Source organism: Sesamum indicum, linkage group LG15 (assembly GCF_000512975.1).
Source record: "Sesamum indicum cultivar Zhongzhi No. 13 linkage group LG15, S_indicum_v1.0, whole genome shotgun sequence".
NCBI classification, from domain to species: domain Eukaryota; kingdom Viridiplantae; phylum Streptophyta; class Magnoliopsida; order Lamiales; family Pedaliaceae; genus Sesamum; species Sesamum indicum.
Window position 1 is genome coordinate 416,318 of NC_026159.1, and position 24,223 is coordinate 440,540.

The window sequence follows — 24,223 nt, forward strand, 5'->3', positions numbered from 1 at the left end:
AAAATATCATTTGTCGAAATAATTAAAAGAAAAAGTATGAAAAATTGTAGCATAAACCCTTGATAAATAGAGTACGACAGTTTGCACTGTGGCCAAAGAAAAAGTAAAAAAATATATTTTTTCAGTAAAACTGATATTTTTTTGATAAAAATTAGATTAAATATGTATTTCTTTTGCACTAGAGAAGAGACATCAGAGTTTACCGACTAACAATCTATTGACCCTCTTTGCTTATTTTTAGGGTTTTTTTGGCAAATTGCTCATAATTCCTCTTCATGATCATATCACGTGTGTCTTCATACAATGGGATAAAGTTGTCGGAGAGATTCGACACTAATCTCAAAGTCGTATCAGCGATTTTTGATGAGACATATTTCGACTATGGAAAATTCATCATGTTTTTCCTTTGATGGAAAGGAGTCAGAAGTGGAGACTATAAATGTCAATTGAATAATGACATTTTCATGTGATGGGTTTCAAGCCCACGTCACGTACCACAACCACATTACCCATCAAACACACAACATGTCTTCCCACTTCCATCCACCCCACACGACCAAGGAATATATCAAATTACTCACAGTAAATAAATTGTAATACATATCGTACATGAAACTTTAATTGTTCTGATGTTTTCTGAAAAATTCTACCAATAACGAAGATGCCCTGTTAACACAAATATGCTGCGGGGTTATGACTTATTTCGGCGTTCCCTTCTGTTTCTTGGACGGTCTCCCGGTCGGATTTGGATTTTGTAGCCTCTTTCCTTTATCTGCTTTTCTCGAGAGCTTGATTGTGTTGGATGTAGAAGAAGTTTCATCGTAATTGATGGCAGCATCAAGGGAGTATATTCGGAGAGCCAGGGCAGCTAAGGTGGATATATTGGCAGCTGCTGAGAATGACCAATATTTCCTCCATGAGTAAGCTATATACTCCAGCTTAAACATGTCTTCAAACACAATCACCGCCTGAACCATCTGGATACAATAAAGCAAAGGTGACGAGTAAAGATGCTGCGTTTCCAAGTAACTTGAAGATTCAAGAGTTTAACAATAAAAATATCATGGCACAGATTTCGTCCAACAAGAAGAAAAACTCAACATACTAATGATTTCAATCTAACAAACGGAATTTAACACCACCAACCTCATATATGTTGCTCGCACGTTTTACGAACATGCGCCAGACCCGTCTCCTTTCAGCACATCCTTTTGACGATCTGAAAGCAACTTTAGGAACTGCAGCTTCCATATCCAATAGATTAATTTTAAGCTGTCTTAAAACACCAGCAGCTCTGCCTATTAGTGGCCTTATTGAAGGTTCTGGTGCTCTGCACAACTTTTCAATCTCCAACTTCTGAGTAACATTATGTGACAGAGATACTCTGTCAACATGCTGCAGTCCTCCAGGGTTACCACGTGTTTGTGCTTCCACTTCAATTTCACTCCCTTTCAAAGAGTTTGGCGCAATGGCACCAGCTGTAGAGCATGTTATTCTCTTTTTTTCTGTCATAGAAGGTTTAAACATCACAAAATTTTACACGTTTAGGCATAGGGCATGAAAATGCACAAAATACCTTCAATAAAGAGATATTAAGGAGACTCATCTTCTTGTCTTAATCTACGTCTATCAGGTTTCATTTAATCAAACTTGGAAAAAGGATTTGTCAATCTAGGAATACATATCCATCATTAAATGCTCAATCAATCATTTGCTAAGAAAGGAAGTTCAGGTTTCAACATAAGAACATATGCAAAGTACCTATGGAGAAGTCATGTCCATCCACAGATTCTGTTGTTCCCTCCCCATGTAAACTGAAAATGCTTTCCCTCTTCTTCAAATAACATTTACCATTACCATGTAACTGAAACTCCATGGTGGAGAAGCATGTTCTATGGCAAGAAAGACAATGATAATCTGTTGGCAAAATAGGTTCTAAGCAGTCACATCTATACACCTTGTCTTGAGCAACTGATTTCCCCTTGTTGTGCTTCTCTGCAAAGTCAGTTATCTCCAGCATGACAAAGGGACCATATTTGTGCTCCAACAATTTTGCCGCTCTAGTTTTGCCTCGCTCCAGGAGAGATGGATGAAGCTCCTCCTGGTTTTGCCTTTCGGAGTCCTTGGAAACTTTGCGTCGTTGAGAAAATGTGTCCCGCAACTGTCTTCTAATTTGCTCGTCATCTTTAAGAGAATCCATCAATATTTTAATTTCAGTATCAGATTGATAGGAAGCCCACGACGAGTATGCTTTTCCACTCAATGTGAAGATCTCGGACAATAATTCAAAGTCCTGGGAGGTCACTTTATTTATCTGTGGTCCATCAACTTTGTTCACAAGTATCCAAGGACTTGTACCTGAATCAATTATCCAATATAGCTTTCCCCCAGAATCAATGCCCAAAAACTCGCTTCTCAATGAAGATTTCAGTGTCTTGGTGCCCAATCCAACAGAAATCATGTTGCTCGGTGCTGGTGCACCCTCACTTGTTTGAGCTGAAGGAGCATCTTCAGATATCCTTGGAAATGTGCTATCTTCTTTATTCCTCAAAGCTTGCAGTTCTATAGAATTAGAATTTGTGTGCAGATTTGAGGGAGATTCACATTTCAGAATGTGATCTCTCACAAGAGCTGTTCCCAATATTTCATCACAAATGAACTTAAGAAGAGAGGTTTTCTGCATGGAAAAAAAAAAGTGAACTTCAATAAAATCAACGGGATACGAAATGGGTAAATGGGCATTTCGTGTTATGAGAATAGGGCCATCACTCATGTTATGAAAAAAGGCACATAACACCTTTGTGCTCAAAAAAGAAAATAACCCCCAAAACCAACATTTATCATTAATAAAATTGGAAAACGACCACGTAGCACTTATACTTTTCATGGGCTATACTTTCTATTGTTTGTAATATTTAAAAGTAACAATTTTCTTTACAAAATGAACATGTACATAGAATATAAATTACTGAACATCTACATTACTACATAAAAGTATAAAACAATACAGATATTCTTTAGTTATAGGTTCCTGTTCCATATATCATAAAAATATAAGTTACATATATATAACCGTATCATAGTTCAATGTGCTTACTCAGCGCCACATATTTGAATATAAAAGAAGCACATAGAAAAGTTCCAATAGTTTATCCTAAATAAGAGAATAACTAGGCTAACCTCGTAAAAGCTCAACTCCCAATAGTCTTTGTCCCTCATTGCAACCGCCAAATCAGCAATTTCATTGCGAATGAAGTCCATAATTTCTCTCTTAGCCTTCTTTTCTTGCTCATGGCCAGAGGAAGTTGGACTGAGATGAGAATCTTGAACCATATCCTTTGACCCACAAAAGGAGCAAAACCAATTTCCTTTTGGAACCTTAGTCAAAGGCGGCCTCAAACAGTATGTGTGATACTCTGCGTCACAAGTATCACACAAAAGGACTTTCTTGTTGTTCTCATCTATGCCACAGACTTTGCAGAATCCTTCACCCAGAGACCCTTTTGAAATTTCACGGGTTGGAACTGCAGTGCTTCCTACATCCTTATTCACCGTGTCATCGAAGCACTCTGGCCGGTGGTCATTAATCAACTTTTGATATAAAGCAACAACCTAAGTCAACAAAACAAAAGGGCCTCATTGGTAAAGTCAGCATAAACCATCAAATAAGACTCTTGGTTCAATCACTTAGATATGCATGTATGCAGTCAAATCAAAGGTGCAAGAACATCTCTCTGACTCTTCAAAACAACAAGCATCAACTGTAAAAGAGCAAGTCACTAGCGGCAAAAATATCATAAGTGATTAACAACAGGAAACTTGTTCCATCAACTTTCTAATAGAGGCCCATCCTTAAGCATCCCATGGACGATAAAGCTGAGGCTATAATTAATTAGACCATATTGACCAAACATTATCATACTATAAGGAAAACATGAAAGTAGCCAACAATCTCCAACATAGGATGTCACACGATTCAAACTTCTATGACGGAATATAAGAATACATATCATGACAATAAACTAATAACAGCAAAATAGAATAAAGGAAAATACAGAGGAAATATAAACACATAATACAGTCACCGATTCCGAGAGAATAAATACCTCTTTGTCATATAAGGACTCAAATACACGGCACGATTTCTTGGCTGAATCAACCACTTGTGAGTCATTCTCAAAAACAATCAGCACATTTCTCCAGAACTGCATGGTGAAAACAAGCTACTTTTAGAAAGAGATTAACAGGTAAGCCACAAGCAAACGCTAGAAACCGTACCGTAAGAGCAACAAGCAAAGGCAAGCCTACACAAAAATCGATGCTTTAGATAGCAGCAGATTGCCCAAGCGTCATGTAATCACAAGTATTCACTACGAATAGTGAATAGTCTCATTTAGTGTGCAGTTGACAGATTGATCACAAACAAAAAACTGCGGGCAAACTGGAACATGCAAGCAAGGACACACAGTAATGATGAAACTTAAGAACTTTTCTTTGTTAGATGGTTGAAACAATTGAGATTTAAAATTCCAAATGGATCTAAATTATTTTGCATTGAACTAGGTCCCAGATCATCACCTGAAGCTTTAGCACAAGATAACTACACTGGTAAACAAATGAAAAGAATAATAAATACAGACTGGAATTTTTCTTACGCCAGAAATTGTAATAGATTGCATTAAAAATGTATCTTTCTGCCATGGCCAGTGTGAACAAGTTCAATATTTTAAGTGTAAAACTTTTACACACAAAAAGTTACAATTCTAGCCAACAAAAGCATGTAGGAGGTTGTACCAAAGATAATCCACAGATGAAATAGATGCCAAGCTTCCTGGCGAACTGAAAGTAAAAACTCGCATTCCTACCTATGGAAGAAATTAATACCTAACACGTTAAGCAAGAAGCAGTGCAACAAATGCAAATGCGATTAACAAGTGCCAAGAACTTAGCACATAAATGCACCAATTCCAATGCACACCACATGACAAATAAACAGTCAATCCATACAGAGGCAGACCGATTTACAAGAAAACATATTGAGAAAAACAAACCTCTTGTACTTCCTCCGCAAAAGCTTCATGAGACAGGCAGTAAGCACCAGAAGCCAATCTCATGTCGATCATCCTAAAATTCAAAAGACTTGATACCATAGCTGGAGATCCAAGAATCCCTTCTTCACAATTACCATGCTTGACAAAACGCTCTTGAATCAAGGTGCAAAAGTCCTTTGTTTCCTTCGCCAGAGCTGCCTCACGCAACACGAAACCACATTGTTTCATAACAATGTTGGATATAGCAAAAAGATTCTTTCTGTTTTTTGTGATGGCAAGGTTTGGCTGCATACTTCGGAACTGTGCAACAACGCTGAGAGCAAGTTTCTGGAAGGAAAAGATAGATTAGAACACACATATTGTGAAAGAACAATGCATCAACCCGTACAAGACATAGTTGGATGGTAGATAGGAATCACCTTAGTAGGGCCTGAAGCATTGGCCTTGTAAACTTCCTTACTGATTGAATTATCCAAGATCTTTCTCGCCCATTCTGGTGGCTCCTTGGCCAAAGAATTATTAATACAATTTCTTATTTTGGACCCAACATTTGTCTTCAACATTTTTATAGGCTCCAATTCTCTGACCCAAGCTGGAACTTGTTCATTCACCTTGACCCAAGATATAGTTTCCTTGTCAGAATCCAAGTCATCCACTGACAGCCTCTCGTTATCATCGTAAAGAGAACCATATATTTTATTGATGGCTGCTGCAAGCACCTGAACTAAGAGAGGCAGAACAATAAACAATAAGAACAAAAGTATAAACCTTCAACATGTATCGCCATGATACAGTCAAAAAGTTGCAAAAAACTGTAAAGAGATGAGTAAAACTACTTGTTTATTACTACTCTTACTAACAATAAAGATAAAGAAGAGGTCGCAACAATAATTATGCAAACAAATTACATTATATTAAGTAGAAGAATATGAAAAAGATGAATACTTCAAACACCTGAATTGAGGCATGAGATGCTTTCTTTCGTTATGAATTCAGTCTATGCGTTTGAAAAGTCTACAATTTAAAGCTCTTAGCAGCACCATTGACAGGAGTTAAGCAAGATGCTTGGAGTAAAATATAAACTATGATGGATGCGAATTTAAACTATCAACTAGTGTTTTCTATGATCCAACCCAATGGAAAAGGACAACCATTGAACACCTCATTCTTTTATTCATTGCCCATATGAACATAAACAAAAAATTCCTTGGAAAGGAATAATAAAACAAAAGTATGTTGAGTAGAAATGCCAGTATGAAAAGTGAAAGTCAACTCCAAACAGAAAGAAAGAGTAAGTATTCCTTCCAGAAATTCAGAAACAAGCAGATAAGATTCAAAACCATAGCTCACCCATGCATCTGCTTCCAGTCCAACAACTCCAGTTAATGCACCACATCTTGGCCCACCATCACCATGTAAGCAGCGAAACATATCCATATCTTCACGAACCTCCACCGACTCAGAGTCAGCAATCATGAACAAGATAGCCAAAACATACCTCCTAGCCAATTCTGGCCAAGTTAAGTCATTGAGAGGAGGCACATTCATCTCCGTCCTTCTAGCCATAGCCGTGCACTCCACATCCCTTTTGCTGCCATTTTCAAATTTCATCAGGAACTCACTTATGAGGACGTGCAACATCAAGATGTGAGTGTCGGATAATCCATCAAACAATGATCCATTAAGTTCTGCAGTAAGTTCTTCAAATGAGAAACCTTTACTCAAGCCCAACACTTCACGGAAACGCCATAGGAAGTTCCATGACTGCATAAAAGCAAAAAAGAAATTGGAGGCAAGGAAACTAATATCAATTATTCATAATCATACATGATAACAGACTTCAGTACGTAAAGGATAACTTACCTGAAGAATATCGCCCAAAAACGGAGTTAACTCAGAGCTAATAGGTCTTCCAAGGAGTAGATGTTGCTTTCTTCCAACATCATCAATTGTCTGACTTTCATCTTTTTTCTGGGCTTCCATTAGCACGTGCAAATATTTACGCTTGGACACTAATTTACGCAAGAAAATAACACGAAGAATGTGAAACCCAATTCACGTGATTGAATAATCTTGAAGCAAGATCCACTCTCCAGAAGCAACAATTTTGGATTTATCCCTGAGAAACCAAATAGAAGAAAGAAAAAACCAATTGAAAATCACCTGGAATGCTTTTCTAAGAATAAATGTACAGGCACAAATTTATTATCCAACTCCTCAATACTGAAAAACAATAATCAGGCAACTGGGGAATTATGATCAATTGAGACTGAGCATTTGGAAGGAGCACCACCTATAGGACAAACCTAAAAATCAGTCTGAAAAAACAGGAAACAATATTCTCAACTTCAATCAGTAATCATTCACAAAACACAGGCTCAAAATCAACGGCTAATATAAATTTCAAAATAGGAATACATGCAAGCTAATGATTTCACCAAAAAATTGAACATTTCGGTAGAAAAGAAATTTTGTCTTTACCTAACAAGATTCTTTACCATACATGCTATACCAGCAAAAAGCGCTATGCAACTTTAAACCGTAGAAATGTCTAACTTTGTTCAAGGGTTATCAATTATTTCTCTAGTTACATCCAAAGAGCACATTCTGTCTAAAATTTGCAACTTTTTACATAAAATGGCATCCAGCAACATGATATCCATAAATCTCATACACAACTTAAATATAACCAGATCTAGCCGGCTCACATACTTCTAACGAGTATAAATACACAAATCTAGACCAAGTAGCCAGTTACTACATCTTATAGAGAAGAAAGAGTTACATAACTAATTGATTGCAAATACAAAAGATGGATCTCACAAGGTAAAAATCAAACCTGCCTATAGGAACAATTTCCAATAATCTCTCCCACAAAGTACGATTTAATAGTTGACGGGCTTCAAGTTTACAGGAGACCAGCAACCGGGCTAGATGATGAGGCGATGGAAAAGAGGAAATGAAAATGTGATGCCCTCACCCTAAACCTCTTTGCCTTTTGTAGTCCACCCAAGGGTATAATAAAATTCACTATTGTAGAAATCTTCCTTGATTCAGAAAAGGGGAGGGGCATTAAAGTAATATCCTTAGTCAAACCGCAAACCCTAGGATAATGTAGTACAATATTAGGCCTCGTTTACTAATTGGGCTGGACAACTAATTTGGTCTAAAATTCCTGGAGTAATAATTATGGTCTGAATGCAACCACCTCTTGTTTTTAGCCCATTTTTCACTTTCAAGAAAGAAATTGGGTTATGCTCATTCAAAATCAAAGTACAATAAACATACAAAGTGCATTTGTCCGAAATTAACCAGGTCTGTCCTAATATCAAAGTTAGTTTACGGCCAAACCCCAACCCAAAAGTGTGATGATAGAAACACTCAGATTTAATAGCAATATTTTGTGTCTGATATAGTTATTATCTTACTGAACAATGCTTTTTTCCTTTTTTTTTTTTTTTTTTATGTACTTGCCACATCTATTTTATCATCTAAGTACTAGCCTTACACCTCCAAAAGAACTTGTTTGCAAAACCGGGAAAAATAAACTTTCCAACTGTACTAAATCTAATGCTAAGTAAAATTTGTGAAACACACCCCATGTAAATGCAATAAATGATACAATAACTTCATAAAGAGGAATTTCCAGAAGTAGATGTATGTTCTAGAAAGCATTTCATGAGTTTGACAATTATACAAAGTGAGGGGAAAACTACAATCGAAAAAAGACAAACTACTTGTGGTCTTTGCATGAAAGAAAATATCATATAAGTATTTATGTAAGGTAAAAGTGAATTTCAATTTCATCCAGACAAGATCAAATCGTAACAAGACAAAAAAAAAAGAAGAGAAGAAAACACCAACCTTTGCGAGCCAAATCGTCAATTTTCCTTCTTTTAGCTAGGCAACTCATGGACAAGGCAAAGCTAACAATACCAAACTCCAACTCCAGTATACTCATTTGGAACTCCACCACCATCCAACCGCATCCTTCCTTGTGATATAATTTTTTTGCAAAAACCAAGAATTCAGAACTTATTCTTTTAGCACAAATTAGTTAATGACCATCAATTAGTGTCCTTCAAGTCGCAATGAATAAGGATTTAGGAAACATTGCAGTTGCAACCGATGACCACCAGCCAGAGTGCTTCGATGACACGGTGAATAAGGATTTAGGAAGCACTGCAGTTCCAACCCGTGAAATTTCAAAAGGATTTTTGGGTGAAGGATTCTGCAAAGTGTGTGGCATAGATGAGAACAACAAGAAAGTCCTTTTGTGTGACACATGTGACGCAGAGTATCACACATACTGTTTGAGGCCGCCTTTGGCTAAGGTTTAGAAAGGAAATTGGTTTTGCTCCTTTTGTGGGTCAAAGGATATGGTTCAAGATGACCATGTCAGTCCAAATTTCTCTGTCCATGAGCAAGAAAAGAAGGCTAAGAGAGAAATTATGAACTTCATTCACAATGAAATTGCCGATCTGACGGTTGCGGTGAGGGATAAAGACTATTGGGAGTTAAGATTTTCCAAAGATAGCCTAGTTTTCTTCTTTTGGCAAGATAAACTAGTTGAACTTTTGTATTGCCTCATAACGCTAGCATATATTACCAAAAGTTGGTAAACACAAAAAGAAGGATATTGACACTATTGGGGTTTTAGCCAATAGAATACTAAAATATCTTTGATGACCACAGAGTTTGATAACCATATAATTCACCGTTGCTATCGTATTGCAACATATGCTTCGCCAAGATTGAGCGGTTACCTGTTAAAATCAAGGAAAAACGAGAAGTTAGCAGCATGGTAAGTTTGAAGGGAAAACAAATACGTGGATGAACATTAATTCCCATACACAATTAAATAACAAATTAACAATAAACCTGAAACTAAATCTCATCTCACAAGCACAAGACAAAGTAAAGAGAACTACTAAGCATTTAAAGTATCATCGTCATCATCTTCAATTTGACATTGTATTTTGTAAGCTTTCGCTTAAAATTCCAAATAGGTAGAGTAAGAAAATCATAGATTCCGAATCCAACCCCATCATTCTCTACCTCATTCCTTATTTGGAAATAAGTTGTCTAGCTTACGAGTATCGTCCCCATAATGATGTCGTAATCGCCTTTAAAAATGCTTAAAGTGAACTAAAAAATTCTAGGCATCTTAAGTATTTCCCACCTTAGAGGTGAAACATTAAAAAACAACATACTTATCCAGAATTATGCCACTTGATCCAGTGCTGAAAAGTAGAAAACTAAACATTCAGTTAATACAAACCAGAAGAGCCAAATTCAGTTGTTAAGATCTCAAAAATTTTTAATAAACCCAAAATTAACAATTATCAGTTTAAGAATTTCTATAAAGTGCGTATCATTCAATAGATGCGGTGAATCAATGGAGTCAGAGAAGTAAGGGGAAAAAAAGAACAATCGCAACTGAAAACATCTTAAATCCTTTCCGCCAAATCACACACATTCAGGCGGAAATCAAAAGTTACCGAAAAAAAAACGAAGAAAAATGGCATTCCATTTCACATGCAACCAAACGATCAACACAACAAGGATCTAAAATACTACCTCCGACAACCTCATCTCTGTCTTTTTTTGGGTTTTTTTTTTATAGATCACAGAGACGATTAAGGGAAAACCACGGGCGGAGGTTCTGGAGGAGGTGGCGGTTGGCAGTGAAGGTTCTTGAGGGTGGTGGAGGAGGTTGAACAGTGGAAGATTTCTGACAAGGGATTCGGGATGGACGAGGTGTTAGCCAAGAGGGCGGGTGCCATGGATTCAGAGTTCCGTAATTAGCGGCGGTGATAGAGACAGTCCTTTTTATAGTGCAGTAAAGAATATGCAAATGACAAGCGCAGACATCAGTAGGTTAAAATCAGGTTCCTAGTTAGGGCATCAACCTGAAGAAAGCCCAGTGGGCTCGATCTTTGTCAGTGTAGTCTGCCGCCTCATTCTAGTACTCATCATCATGTAATAAAATTATTTTAGAGAAGCATGTAAGAACAATGGCTTGTTCATGAAATTTCCACCTGGATTTTAACATTAGTTTGCTCTAGGTTGACAATCTCTATGCTTAAATAAATTAAACCTAAAATTTTTTCCTTTCATTATTTTATTTGCGAGTATCACGAACTACAAAAAATTCATCTGGATTTAACTGTAAAAAAGTTTATCGTTTCAGAATCATCAGTTAACTGAGTATATTTTATTTGAACACGATTGTATTCTTGATAACTCATAAAGCGCAATTCTTCATAATATACAACGGCATCGCAAACTTCCTGTAAGTACTCATTACCACAAAAGAATGATTGATTTGATAAACAATTGGTATTATAAAATTTAGATAAAAACTGATATGATCAGTTGAATGAAAATACTATATAAATATCCATCGTGAATCAAACGTGTTCAGCATGCATGACGACGATCAAGCTTTTATTGTTAACTGTAACAATGATTGACGTATTTAACCTAGTTGTTTGGATCTTATAAACGACGTTGCATGTTACTATTTTGTTTTTTTTCTTTTTTTTATGATCGAAAGAAGAACAATAGTAATAGCAACTTAACCATCTATAATTACTCTATGTTCGATTTCACTAGTTACAAAAAAAGTTTAAAAAATTATAGCATAAAACCTCGATAAATAAAGTATAACAACATTTGCATTATGGCCAAGTAAAAAGAAAATTGAAAAAAAAAAGTGATTTTTCCAGTAAATTGGTATTTTCTTTTATAGAAATTGAATTGAATATGTACATTTCTTTTATTAAAATTATTGTACTAAATTATGAATTTGAAATCAAAATTAATCATAATAGGATTTTTTTTTGGTGTTGAACAAAATGGAAGCCAAACATGTCCTAAATAGACAAAATTTTGCCTAATTTTTCCCCTAAAATTGAGTTAGACTGTTTGTTTTACGGTCAACTTAACGGAGGATACTCATACGAATGAAAATTAAAAATTTTGGATACCGAATCTGATGACTTGAAAACCTAGAGTACTAAAATTGAAAAAAGGGTATACTTTGAGTATGAAAAGTCAAATTGTCCCAAAAATATAATTATTGTGTTTAATATTAAAATTTTAATTATTTTTTATATTTTTAACGATCATTTGATTTACTAATCCGTGTATCATTTTGGTGTATCGAGATTTTAATTTTATTATTTTCTTTATATTAGAGTTGGAAAAAAATTAAAGAAGTATACACATATCTTTTACATAATATTTTCGGGATAATTTTATTTTTCTTACATAAAGTACACCCTTTTTTCAATTTTAGTACCATAAAGTTTTTAATTTTTATCCCCATAAGTACCATCCGTTCGGTTGATCGTTAAAACAAACAGTCAATCAAATTTTGAAGAAAAAATTAAGCGGGATCTTCTCATTCACCCTTATAAATAATTGGAAAGAAGTTGTTTAATCATTTTATAATTATTTTTTTCCCTTTCATCCACTACTCCATATCACTCAACTCGATGCTCCATGTTTACTCTCACCTTTTTCATATTTTTTCGCACTTGCAAATTCTCATATTTTTAATAAATCTATAAGTCATAATTTATTTTTTTGTCTTTCACCTTCCCGTACATTTATTTCTTATCACATACTTCTTTCTTCCTTTTCACCTTAAACTGCGTTTATATCTTTTCACATAAATTTTTAATCTCATACTACGATTATTTTTTATATGCTCGCGGAGACGGCATGCAACAATAATTAGTACTAATAGAATTTTTTTAAAGAATATTTTTCCTGATAAAATATATTTTGAAGAATTTATGTATTCACCAAAATGCCCCTCTAAGTCCATGTCCAGTAACAATGATTTCAATAAATTATCCTCACGTTTTTAAAAAAGAGAGAAATAAAATTGCGTATTAGGAAGAAGACATTATTATAGGTAGAAAGTAATAATATAATTGATTTACAATAATTAATACCAATAATTGTAATTAATCTAAATAATCTAACAGTCACATTGAGAATGGATGCGACATCAATTCAAAATTGGGCCTGCTGTGTTGGAGCGTCAGTTCAAAATTTGAACCCTCAACTCTCACTAATTTCCTCTTTAATTGCTTTTGAGAATCAATCAATGATGGTTGATATTTGTTAATAAATTCGAGATCATGTATTTGAATTTCATAAATATAGAAATATATATTTTATTTTTATGAGTGGATTGAATTAGTATATTATTTAATTTATCAAAATTAATTTTCAATTAGACAAAAAAGAAAAACTATTAAGACCAGAGTAAATGGAAGTGGTGGCGTATTTGACTTTCCGGAGAAACCTAGGGGTATGTTGAGAAATCAGCATCGCTGCCCGGCGGTCACGTGCAAATAATTATCGGTCCCTGAAGGCCTGGGTTCGGGCAGCAAAACACGCCGTCCATTTTTACTGTCCCCGCCGGTTACATTTTTAATTATTTCAGTCTATAATTTTGCATTATTTTATGTGTGTATATAATGGGGTTTCTCTTGCTCACGCAGTAACTCGTTCGCAGCTTCTGCAATAAATATTTTCAGCATTATCCCGTTGCTGCTTCCCGATTCACTTCAACCCATTTTCGCTTTGGTAATTTCTCTCTGCCTGCATATTTGAGATGTTAAAGTGGGATTTCGTGGTGTTGAACTGTGAATCTCGCTTGCAGTAATCAATTAAGCTTGATGGTTTTGAAGTTAAGACTTGTGAATGATGAGATCTCAATGCATTTCTACTTGAATTTGAGTTCATATATACGCTCATTTGACTGTTCTTCTGTTACATTCTTTCTGTTGTACTTGATGTCGTATTTTTTGTTTTTTGATCCTCAGTGCTAGATCGCTTTTCTGATCTTGTGGAAATGGGCTTATTACTTAATCGATTTTTAATTTATTAATTAACCTATTAATTACTTGATCAGTTTCTTTCCCTTTTTTTTTTTTTAAATTGCATTTTTGAAGTTCAAATTCATGTGATCCATGATTGTTTGGTGATCTGTTGAGTCGTGGGGATGAAGATTGACAAACTGATTAATTTTGCCAAGTTTTGCAGAAAATTGGGTAAGGATTGGGGTTCTGATGTAGGTTTTCTGTGTGGAGTCTTTCCACATTACATTACTCATCCATGTGTATTTTCTGCTTCACTGGCTGAGTATGTTAGATCTAGTGCATAGGCGAATAGAAAGTTCAAGTCATAGTCATTAATTAGGGAGCTGTGATATTACTCAGAGTTTGTTATTGCATTATCCAGTGATGAAGGAAAAAAGGACTACATGGCTGTAAATGTATGTGTAGGTGTCAGAATGGTTAGGTAGATGCCTGTGAATCGGATTTTCATGTAGAATGGATTATATAATTTGAAGTGGTACTGAAAACCGCAGACTTGAACGATGTGGGGATGTGCATTCACCTATTCAAAAATTGTTGGTTGAACACTTACTGACGAGAATTGTTGGTTAAGATAGAACCATTAAGAAATTGAGGTATGCAATGCAAATTTGAGCTCCTCCAGATTTGCAAAAAAATACTGTAGCTATTGCAGCTTGGTGGTTGTCAGCATCCTGAGAAGCCATTTCCAGTGCCATTCATCATAATTTCTCTGTATGACCACTATATAATTTTGGAAATTGGAAGCATAAGAAATGCATCAGGCAAGTTCTAAGATTGTGGACAGAAATCTCTTAAGTTGGAACATTACTTGCTTCATCACTTTAGAAATAAAGCTTGTTTAAAACTTGTAGATTATTCTGTAAAATCTTTGGTGGTTACAGATATGGCCTAAGATTTAATATATATACATTTGCTCTCCTGTGTTTAATTGTCTTAAACTTTAACTTTGTCAGACTACTGGACCTGCCACGGTTTCAAGGCATAAATTGCAATAAGAGGGATTTCTATTGACTTTCATAAAGCTATGCGATATCAAAGTCATTCATTTTGGATTTAGTAGATCATCTGTTGGCAAATAGTAAACAATATTTTATGATTATTTTTTGCTGTATTTGAGTTGTTATAACTATTTTCTTATCCTTCTTATTTCAGGTGCCTGTAATTCCTAATGTCGGACGCAGCTCTCAGAGATGTCAATAAAATACCCGAGTCTGAAAGGATGAATGGAAGCTCTAATAATGGGAACTTAGCTAAACCACATGTCGAGAGCATGAATGAAAATGTTGAAGAAAAGCAGAAGAAAGGGATATACACCTTGGTTGACCTTCCTACAGAGAGAGATGGGACAGAAAATTCTGGAGTAGAGGTGGCAAATTCAGAAGTTGAGTACATTGAATCTGAAAATTTGAAGGATGTAGAAGATGTGGAAAATTGTCTGAAGGTAGGAATGTTTTTTTACTCAATCCTGAATGTGCTGCCAGCTTTCTACATGATGATGCTTGATATGAATACTGGTTTCGAAAATGCCCCTTTATCATGATAACATCCTTGTCTATTAGTTGAAGTACTTGCACGATAAAAGTTTGACTCATTCCTTGTGTTATCGTTTCCAGACACTCTTATCAGGCCTAGGCTCCAAAAACTGGGTTTCAGTGTGTGATTCACTGAACAATGTCCGCAGATTGTCTATATATCACAAGGAAGCCATTATTGACATGCTGTAAGTCTCAGCTTCGTCTTGATCTCATTGTTTTTGGTGGCACCTAATGAATTTTTTTATCTTGTGATTCCTACTATAATGAACAGGAATGACTTGATTTCCTTAATTGTGAAATCCCTAAAGAATCCAAGAAGCGCTCTTTGTAAAACAGCAATTATGACTTCAGCTGACATTTTCAGAGCATATAGTGATGACATCATTGATTCTCTAGATCCACTGGTAAGGTGTTCCATTTTGAGCTCGGCTGCTGCTTCTATTCTCTGCTTGCTTATTTATGGGCTTTTCCATTTTCATAAGTTAGTATCGCTTCTACGGTTCAATGAGGATCTTCTTGTTGTTTAGCTGGTACAACTTCTGCTCAAATCTTCACAAGACAAGAAATTTGTATGTGAGGCAGCTGAAAGTGCTTTAGTAGCCCTGACAAGCTCAGTTTCTCCTCTTTTATTGTTGCCCAAATTGCAACCTTACATCAAGAACAGGAATCCTCGAATTCGGGCGAAAGCATCTATGTGCATCTCTCGAAGTGTGGCACGGCTGGTAAGCTCACTTATATAGGTTCAGTACTCCTTTCACCTTGGGAGTGTTTGGAACTTTCAAGTTGTTTGTGCTGCTTAGCATGTCCTCAAGTGCTTGCAGTTCCCAATTTAAGATGAAACCCATTTGACTAGTGCTTGTAAGATCACCGTTAATGGCCTCAATTCGCTAAGAAATATTCTATTTGGATCCTTGCAGGGAGTTGATGGAATTGAAGCTTTCGGTATTGATAAACTGGTCCAAATCGGTGCATCCCAGCTCAGTGACCAGCTTCCCGAGTCTAGGGATGCAGCTCGTACTCTATTGTTGGAGTTGCAATCCGTTTATGAAAAATCACATGTCCCAGAGCCAACTGCCACATCAGAAGAACCTGTTGTAGCTTCTTGGGAAAATTTCTGCCAATCGAGGCTCTCACCTCTGAGTGCTCAAGCCGTCCTTCGTGTGACCAATATAGCTCGAGAGGGACTCATTTTGGGTTCATAGCATAAGCACTAGCTTCTTACATGGGCTTTAGTGAGTGATATTCCATCTTCACCTCCTTTCTCTTGGACCCCCAATTTTATACTTGTATATACCATGAAAGTGTGAGATGCTCACAAAGGCGATTGATGCAGATAGTTGAACTATAGATCGGATGAGGAGTGACAATTTGTTTTAAGTATGGCCGAATTTAATATGAATGATATCTTCTTTATTACCTTTGACTTTAACGACATTATGAAAAAGCTTAGTAGTTGGCTGGTCGAAATCTTCCACGTACACTCGGTGGACAATTTCTCGAACTGAGGAATGTTTATATGGTGCATAAACAAAGAAACAGGGGACACACTGACAGGAGATTTTCACAAATGTCTTTTAGTTATTTGCTTTGGATAATTATCATGTTTTTGACTCGGCAAACACAGGTCAACCTCTGCATTTTAGTGGTCCATTCATGAAGAAAAAAGCTAAGCACTTCCGCTGTCCGTATAAGCTTTGACGACTCGATTACCTTACAGTAAATCTTTCTCTGGTGCATAACTAAAAGTGGCAGTCATTCAAATTTTGCCCCAGTTCAATATATATGTTCTTTTGCTTCGACTCATTTGGGAATTTGAAAGTTTATACGGATGGTTTTGATAATCGTCTAAATGAATGCTGCCAAGTAAAACATACAGGAGATAGAAATAAGGAAAAAAGTAAAGCTGCTAGTTTTCCTTCCTAAATTGATACCATGAAACAGCTATTCACATCTGTAATATTGACCCACAAATATTGATGTGGGTCTATAGCAACAGCGACTTGGCACCTTTAGAATTAATGTGGAGATTGCTAATTTAGTGAAAATCCATTTATCAGTTCAATGTACGTGTAAAAAGAACACAAAATATGAATTATCACTGAAAATTTGGTTAAAAGATGCTAGAAACCTAAACATTTTTTTATTTTTTTTTCCAAAGCGAACACATAAAATATTAGAAAAGATCGAATTTATCACATTGAAGCCAACAAGTGTAATGATGATCAATCACTTAGTAAGTGCGATATACTTATTATGCGATTGATTTAATTCTTAAATTTGGAATTTTTCTATTAAATATACTTTAACAATTATAACCAACTAAATCGAACTATCGTCATTTGAGACTAAAAGTCTCTAAACCACTGTATATATATAGTGGGGCTGCAGTAAATGACAGTGGAAGAGTAAAATAGTCATAAAACTAACTAAAAGGAGGTAAGGCAGAAGCTACACATCAAATAAGTGTCCACTAACATTAACCCTATCCATCATAGGTTTTATATTATTGTACTTCAATCTGAATGAATAACTCCAACAAATAATGACGAAAAAGAAGAAAAGGAGAGGATGAAAAGTTTCTAATATTCATTTTTCAACAGCTAGAAACCCTTCTCTCCCTCCACCCACTCCACGATATGGTCAGGTCTACCCCCATATCCCACTAAGATTTGAATTATTAGTTAAGTGACTAACACCAATGGTGTTATTGGTTCATCATTTTCTATATAAAACCATCCCACAAAACATTCTTCCCACCTCAGCAGAACTCCACCATTAATGGTAGCTGAGCTGACATTCTCCTTCTTTCTTGAACGCACAGCACACAAGCTTGTCAGAGGGTCAGAGTTGTTGGGATCATGATGAAGAACAGTCTTGAAAGAAGTCTCCTGAAGATATGGATGAAGATTGTCTGAGATGGGAAGCCATGTTCTAGGCATAGCAAAGCAGGTCATAGTGATGGCGATAGTGATTTCAGTGATCTTGTTGTTCTTGGGAATCGGGGTTCTGATCCTGATCCATGTCTGTATTGTTGGGAGGACTCTGAGGAGAGGGTTGAGTGAAAGAAACGTTAACATGGTGGGGAGGGGCAGTTTTGGGAGCACGAGCATGTCGCAGGACGACATCGAGAAGCTGCCATGTTTTGATTTCACGGCCAAGGAGAAGGGGACTGGGACGGGGATGAGCCCTCCTCCAGATTGCGCGGTGTGTTTGGAGAATTTCAGGGTTGGGGAGAAGTGCAGGCTTTTGCCTTCTTGCAACCACAGTTTTCACGCCGAATGCGTGGATTTATGGCTTCTGAGGACTCCCATTTGCCCGATTTGCAGGGCTGCTGCTGATATCATGAGGAGTGGATCATTACATGAGGAAGAAAGCGGTAGTTTTGGTGAAAGTGCGGTTGAACTGAGGGATATACAAATGACAGAAACTATGAACGAAGTTGGAAACGAGATTGAGATTCAGATTGCTGGGGTTCAAGAAGAAGAAAGTGGGCATTTGAATGGTGATGAAGTGGGATTGAACCAATCAGGTACACGAGAAAGTCTGAATTTAAGTGAGAGAGTGATTGAGGTGAGAGAGAGGCAAGAATTGGGAACAGGCCATTTAAGTGGAGATGGGAATTGATGTTTGAGATCAGGGGGAAGTGTGGATCAACGGACAGATTTGCTTATTGAAATCTGTATTATTCTGATTCGTTGGATTTCTCGCTTTTTTCAGTTGGATACTGCATAGTTATTTCGACGTACTAGGTTGTGTTTTAGCTATTTATCACTACTTTTCTGTAGTTAATATCAGTTGTCAGTGTTTTTCCCCTCTCTAATTCAATGAGATTTTCGTTTTTTTTTTTTTTTTTTTTCTTGATGTATTTTTCCCTACGTAGCTACAGATAAATCGTTATATTAAGATCGTTTTTTTTTTTTTTTTTTTTTTTTTTTCTTGATGTATTTTTCCCTACGTAGCTACAGATAAATCGTTATATTAAGATCCTAGAGAGGAACAAAAAAAGAAAAATTAGGGAAGCATCCTGAGCATGAGAATTGAGAATCCTCTATGGGATTACTATATTATACATCGGTATCATTTTGATTTTATTGAGGTGTATTTTGGGCTATAGCCCAATTCACTCTCCCAGTGAATAGCGGGCTGTAACCCATGTGGTACTTTGGTGGCAATTAAATGGAGTAGATTTGGACCATTTTCCTATAAACAATATTCTCAGATTCATTTCCAAAAGTGGACAGAGAAGGGTGGCCGTCGAGGCAATAAGACCAAAAGCACTTTGTAGAAGGATATCATGTCGCGTTTCTGCCCAAGTTATAATCTACCACGTTAACCTTTTGAGTTATGAATCATTTGAGTGATAAAATAATTATTATTAGATGAGTGATACAAAAATTCTGAATTAATTATATGTACTCCACATCAATAAGTTGTAGATATTGATTTAAAGACACTTTTGTACGTTTACGTCCTGTGATATCCACAAGATTGACTTGTACATTACCTTTTCTCCATTACACCTTTTATTAAGATAAATATATGAAAATTATTCCTCATGAACACTAATTCACCCAGAAAAAAATCCACAATTATATGGCGTCGATGGGTACAAGGGCATGATTTTAAACTCCACTTGCTGAAATGAGAACAATAGTGTAATTGTTTTAGAGGGGTTTGCTGGCTCAAATTATTAAACCCACCAACACCGGTGGGTTGTGTTATGATTCTTTGAAGGCTAAACAGTGAATTGGCTGATTCTTAATCACCATATCTCAAAGTAAATAATTTATTTAACTCAACCTAACTAGACATAGTAAACGCCACGTAACTTGATTTAGTACGCAGTAAAATCAATCAAGATCATCTGGCAGCAAAACCGCTGGTCCAAACACTGTTGGAATGATAACGCAATTTACTAAAGTAGATGTAGACTGCATTGGTCCAAAATTGGCTCATGCATGCATACGAAATTTTTGGCAAATCTTGAGATAAGAAATAAATAAATAAATAAAATGAATGAACCGCACACATGTCTTGTTTTGTAATCAAAGAGGGACTTTTGCCGAACCATCACTAAAGTAGATGTAGACTGCAGTGCTCAAGAAGCTGAAGAAATGGTAAGAGATCCGGATACCGTTTTCCTCCACAGCATCACATAAAATTGTACACGTAATTTAATGGCGTCTCGAGCATTCTACACAATTTTATAGCCCATATAAGTTCCCTGATTCATGCAACTTTCTTAAAATTTGCAAATGCGTGATGGGAAATTAAAACCCCACTTTCATTATTGGTATATATTTTTAAGTAAAATTGTTGTAGCCTATAGATGGACGAATGTGTTGCCTTCTCATATCATTTTAATGCTGCACTGAAATTGTTTAAAAATAAAAGTTCAAGTAAAAAAAAGTTGGAATGTTTAGAAAAGAAAATAATATGTACAATTTTCAACAAATTAATAAATAGCAAAAATTTATGGGAAGAATCTTATAACTTTTGATTTAATGAACTTAATTCATGCAGTTTAAGCGAACAAATTGTAAATAAAAATCATACTTTATTTTCAAGAAAAAGTTAGTATATTACAAACAGTTGATAGAATTTCACCCGTGAAAAGGATTGAAAACCTCAGCAGTTCTTCAGTATTCTCTGCTGAACTCAGCAGCTGTTTAATTACGACTCTCAATTCCATATCTACGTACCGACAAATCTACAAGATGATCCCACCCCAAGACATCGTCCTCAATCCAGCTTCTTTTGCATGTCTATGTAACTAATTCAGTGACGTTGTTGTTGTCTATTTATTGAGCCAAATAATAATCACAGGCCACACAGAAAATGGTTTCTCCTTCTTCTTCTACGTCTAAACATCATATAGTTCTATTTCCTTTCATGTCCAAAGGCCACACGATTCCACTTCTCCACCTAGCCCGACTCCTCCTTGACCGTAGTGTGCTCGTAACCATCTTCACCACCCCGGCAAACCATCCATTCATCTCTCAGTCTCTCTCAGGAGCTGATGTTTCCATCACTGATCTGCCCTTCCCTGAGAACATACCTGGAATCCCACATGGAGCTGAAAGCACCGACAAACTTCCATCCATGTCTCTCTTTGTTCCCTTTGTCAATGGCATAAAACTCATGAAACCGTCATTTGAGGAAGCACTTCAAAATATTCATTCACAGGTCAGCTGCATCATATCAGATGGCTTCCTCCACTGGACACTAGAATCAGCATCACGGTTTGGCATCCCCCGACTAAGCTTCTATGGCACGAATCACTATTCCATGGCACTGGCCTATGATGCTATCGTGAATGGCTTACTATCATTACATGAGTCAGATGACGAACCCTTCACTCTTGCTGGCTTTCCGTGGATCAAGCTTAGGAGGAACGACTTTGACAGCCCGTTAGATAAACGTGACCCAAGAGGGCCTCATTTGGATTTTATGAATGAGGTGGGCACAGCAACAGCAAACAGTTATGGCTTGCTGGTGAACAGCTTCTATGAGCTTGAGCAACCGTATGAAGACTATTGGAACCGTGAATGCCAACCTAAAGCATGGAGTATTGGGCCCCTCTGCCTGGGTCAACCATCAAAACTGGAAGTCGCACCATGCCACAGGCCCAAATGGATGCACTGGCTTGACGAAAAGTCGGCGCAAAATTGCCCAGTCCTCTATGTTGCCTTTGGTTCTCAAACAAAAATATCCCCCACACAATTACGTGAAATAGCTCTTGGACTGGAAGAGGCAAAGGTGAGCTTCTTATGGGTGGTGAGAGAGAGTGAAGTAGAAGTAAGAGATGGGTTTGAAGAGAAGGTAAGTGAGACAGGGATCATAGTAAAAGAATGGGTTGATCAGAAAGAAGTTCTTGAACATCCAATTGTGCAAGGCTTCCTCAGTCATTGCGGCTGGAACTCGGTTTTGGAGGGAATATGTGCAGAAGTTCCGATTCTGGCATGGCCAATGATGGCCGAGCAACATCTTAATGCAAGGATGTTAGAAGAAGAGATTAAAGTTGGTTTAAGGGTTAATAGAGTTGATGGATCAGCAAAAGGATTTGTCACCTCGAAGAGCTTGACGTCCGCAGTGTTAGAATTAATGGAGGGCGAAAAGGGGAAAGCATGTCGGGAGAAGGTGAAGGAGGTAGCTATGGCAGCCAGGAAAGGTATGGCAGAAGGTGGGTCTTCATGGCATGCTTTAAACAACCTACTCAGTGAGATACTTAAACAAACGGAAATGAACAGTTGTAAGTTCAACTAACAGAGGAGGCGAAATGGTCAACCTACTGCAAACTATCATTTTATTCAGACAATAATATACTGCGAGTTAAGGCTATATGGTGAATGAAGGGCTATCTCCAACTCTTGAAAATTCTCTTATATAATACAGGGACCATCATCTCTGTCTCAGGACAAACTTCTAGAAAGAAGCTTTCATGAGTTCTTCATCGTCTTCTTTTCATCATATTTAATAGTTAGGATGACAGTAGTTTCATTTCCCATTCCAATTCCGCACCTCAAACATCTACAGTAAGAGATTCCCGTTGAACGAGGGAATTTAGATACCACCTTTATGTTTGGTCTCATGTTTTGGTATTTTTGGAAAAAAAGATAAAAATATACTCAATATTTATTTTTGTGTTTTGTAGTTTTTTATTTTTTACTTTTCTATATATAATATATATACATATTTACATATATATAATATAAAAGAGACATGATTTGATAATAAATATTACTTTTTATCTCTAAAAAAACAAAATTAAATATACAATATTTATATATATACAAATTTATATGTAAAAATATATATAAAAGAGATATGATTTGAAAATGAATAGTGGTTTTTGTATCCTAAATCCCAACATCAAACCTACGCCACTTACTTTAAAATATTTTAAATTATCTCAAAATACAACTACAGATATACCGTCTATTTCCAACTCATACTTATTTATTTCTACTTTTCTCTCTTTATCTCCAAAACACTAAATTAAAACACTCATAATACAAAACCAAATACTAAGTACAATTGCCAACAATCAATCAATCATTACCTTCGTTCTCTTTTTCGATCTTCGAAGAAATGGCTATGTGGTTCTTCTTGCTTAGTGTCGTCCTCCTCCACCTGATATTGTAATTAGGGTTTGAGAGCGATTATTGACAATGATCTGAAATTTTTATTTACTACTGCTTCTATATTTTCTCCGTTAATCCCTTGTTCATGTATTTGGCCAACTGGTCCTAACGATTACCACAGGGCGAATATTCACTTTGACTCCTGTATTCTAGAGGTTTTGGCGTAAAATACCCTTTTATTTTGATAAAAATTCAAATCCAACCCCATATCTTTGAAGACACCTTCAAGATGTTTACTTCACTATATGACCAAAGCCTACAAACTTTATCTTCAGTTTGATTTTTCATTACATGAAAAATTAAATAAAGTTAGAACAAACATATAATGATAAACTATCCACTGAGAAACTGCAGCCTTCAACAACTAAAGAACTAATTACTTAGAAAAAATAAAAAGAGTGACATATACCTTTACATGAATTGCATTGTTCCCAATGTATTAAAATATTTTGTATGAAAGCAAAAGTTGCAAGTGTCCAACCTGAAGAGACCAAATGAATTGAAGATATCAAATTGCGGCAAATTTTGTTCAAGATTGAACCAGCCGGCTACGTGTTTTTGATACTAATGCATAAAGTTTATTCTGATTT

General features: G+C 36.2%; 4 protein-coding genes across 6 annotated transcripts; 3 read left to right on the top strand and 1 right to left on the bottom strand.

Annotated features, from left to right (window-relative positions):
- On the bottom strand, positions 414–11,015 carry LOC105177149 (methyl-CpG-binding domain-containing protein 9-like). Of its 2 annotated transcripts, XM_011100195.2 has the most exons (11): positions 10,632–11,015; positions 8,916–9,817; positions 6,915–7,170; positions 6,402–6,815; positions 5,471–5,770; positions 5,052–5,378; positions 4,107–4,205; positions 3,181–3,612; positions 1,762–2,677; positions 1,147–1,505; positions 414–977 (listed from the first exon to the last, which is right to left on the bottom strand). In XM_011100195.2, the coding sequence occupies exons 3-11, from the start codon at positions 7,032–7,034 to the stop codon at positions 699–701; spliced, it is 3,246 nt and encodes a 1,081-aa protein (XP_011098497.1). In that variant the 5' UTR covers positions 7,035–7,170; positions 8,916–9,817; positions 10,632–11,015; the 3' UTR covers positions 414–698. The 2 variants fall into 2 exon arrangements, with proteins under 2 accessions (XP_011098497.1, XP_020554645.1); XM_020698986.1 differs by lacking the exons at positions 6,915–7,170; positions 8,916–9,817; positions 10,632–11,015 and having other exon boundaries at positions 5,471–5,775; positions 6,402–6,540.
- On the top strand, positions 13,343–16,905 carry LOC105177151. Of its 2 annotated transcripts, XM_011100198.2 has the most exons (7): positions 13,343–13,493; positions 13,574–13,658; positions 15,107–15,395; positions 15,568–15,674; positions 15,761–15,893; positions 16,017–16,211; positions 16,407–16,905. In XM_011100198.2, the coding sequence occupies exons 3-7, from the start codon at positions 15,123–15,125 to the stop codon at positions 16,689–16,691; spliced, it is 993 nt and encodes a 330-aa protein (XP_011098500.1). In that variant the 5' UTR covers positions 13,343–13,493; positions 13,574–13,658; positions 15,107–15,122; the 3' UTR covers positions 16,692–16,905. The 2 variants fall into 2 exon arrangements, with proteins under 2 accessions (XP_011098500.1, XP_011098499.1); XM_011100197.2 differs by lacking the exon at positions 13,343–13,493 and having other exon boundaries at positions 13,503–13,658.
- Positions 18,001–19,330, top strand: LOC105177153 (RING-H2 finger protein ATL56-like). Its single transcript, XM_011100201.2, has one exon. It carries the CDS (start codon positions 18,406–18,408, stop codon positions 19,111–19,113), a length of 708 nt encoding a protein of 235 aa, XP_011098503.1. The 5' UTR covers positions 18,001–18,405; the 3' UTR covers positions 19,114–19,330.
- LOC105177152 (UDP-glycosyltransferase 90A1) lies at positions 21,232–23,131 on the top strand. Its single transcript, XM_011100200.2, has one exon. It carries the CDS (start codon positions 21,328–21,330, stop codon positions 22,753–22,755), a length of 1,428 nt encoding a protein of 475 aa, XP_011098502.1. The 5' UTR covers positions 21,232–21,327; the 3' UTR covers positions 22,756–23,131.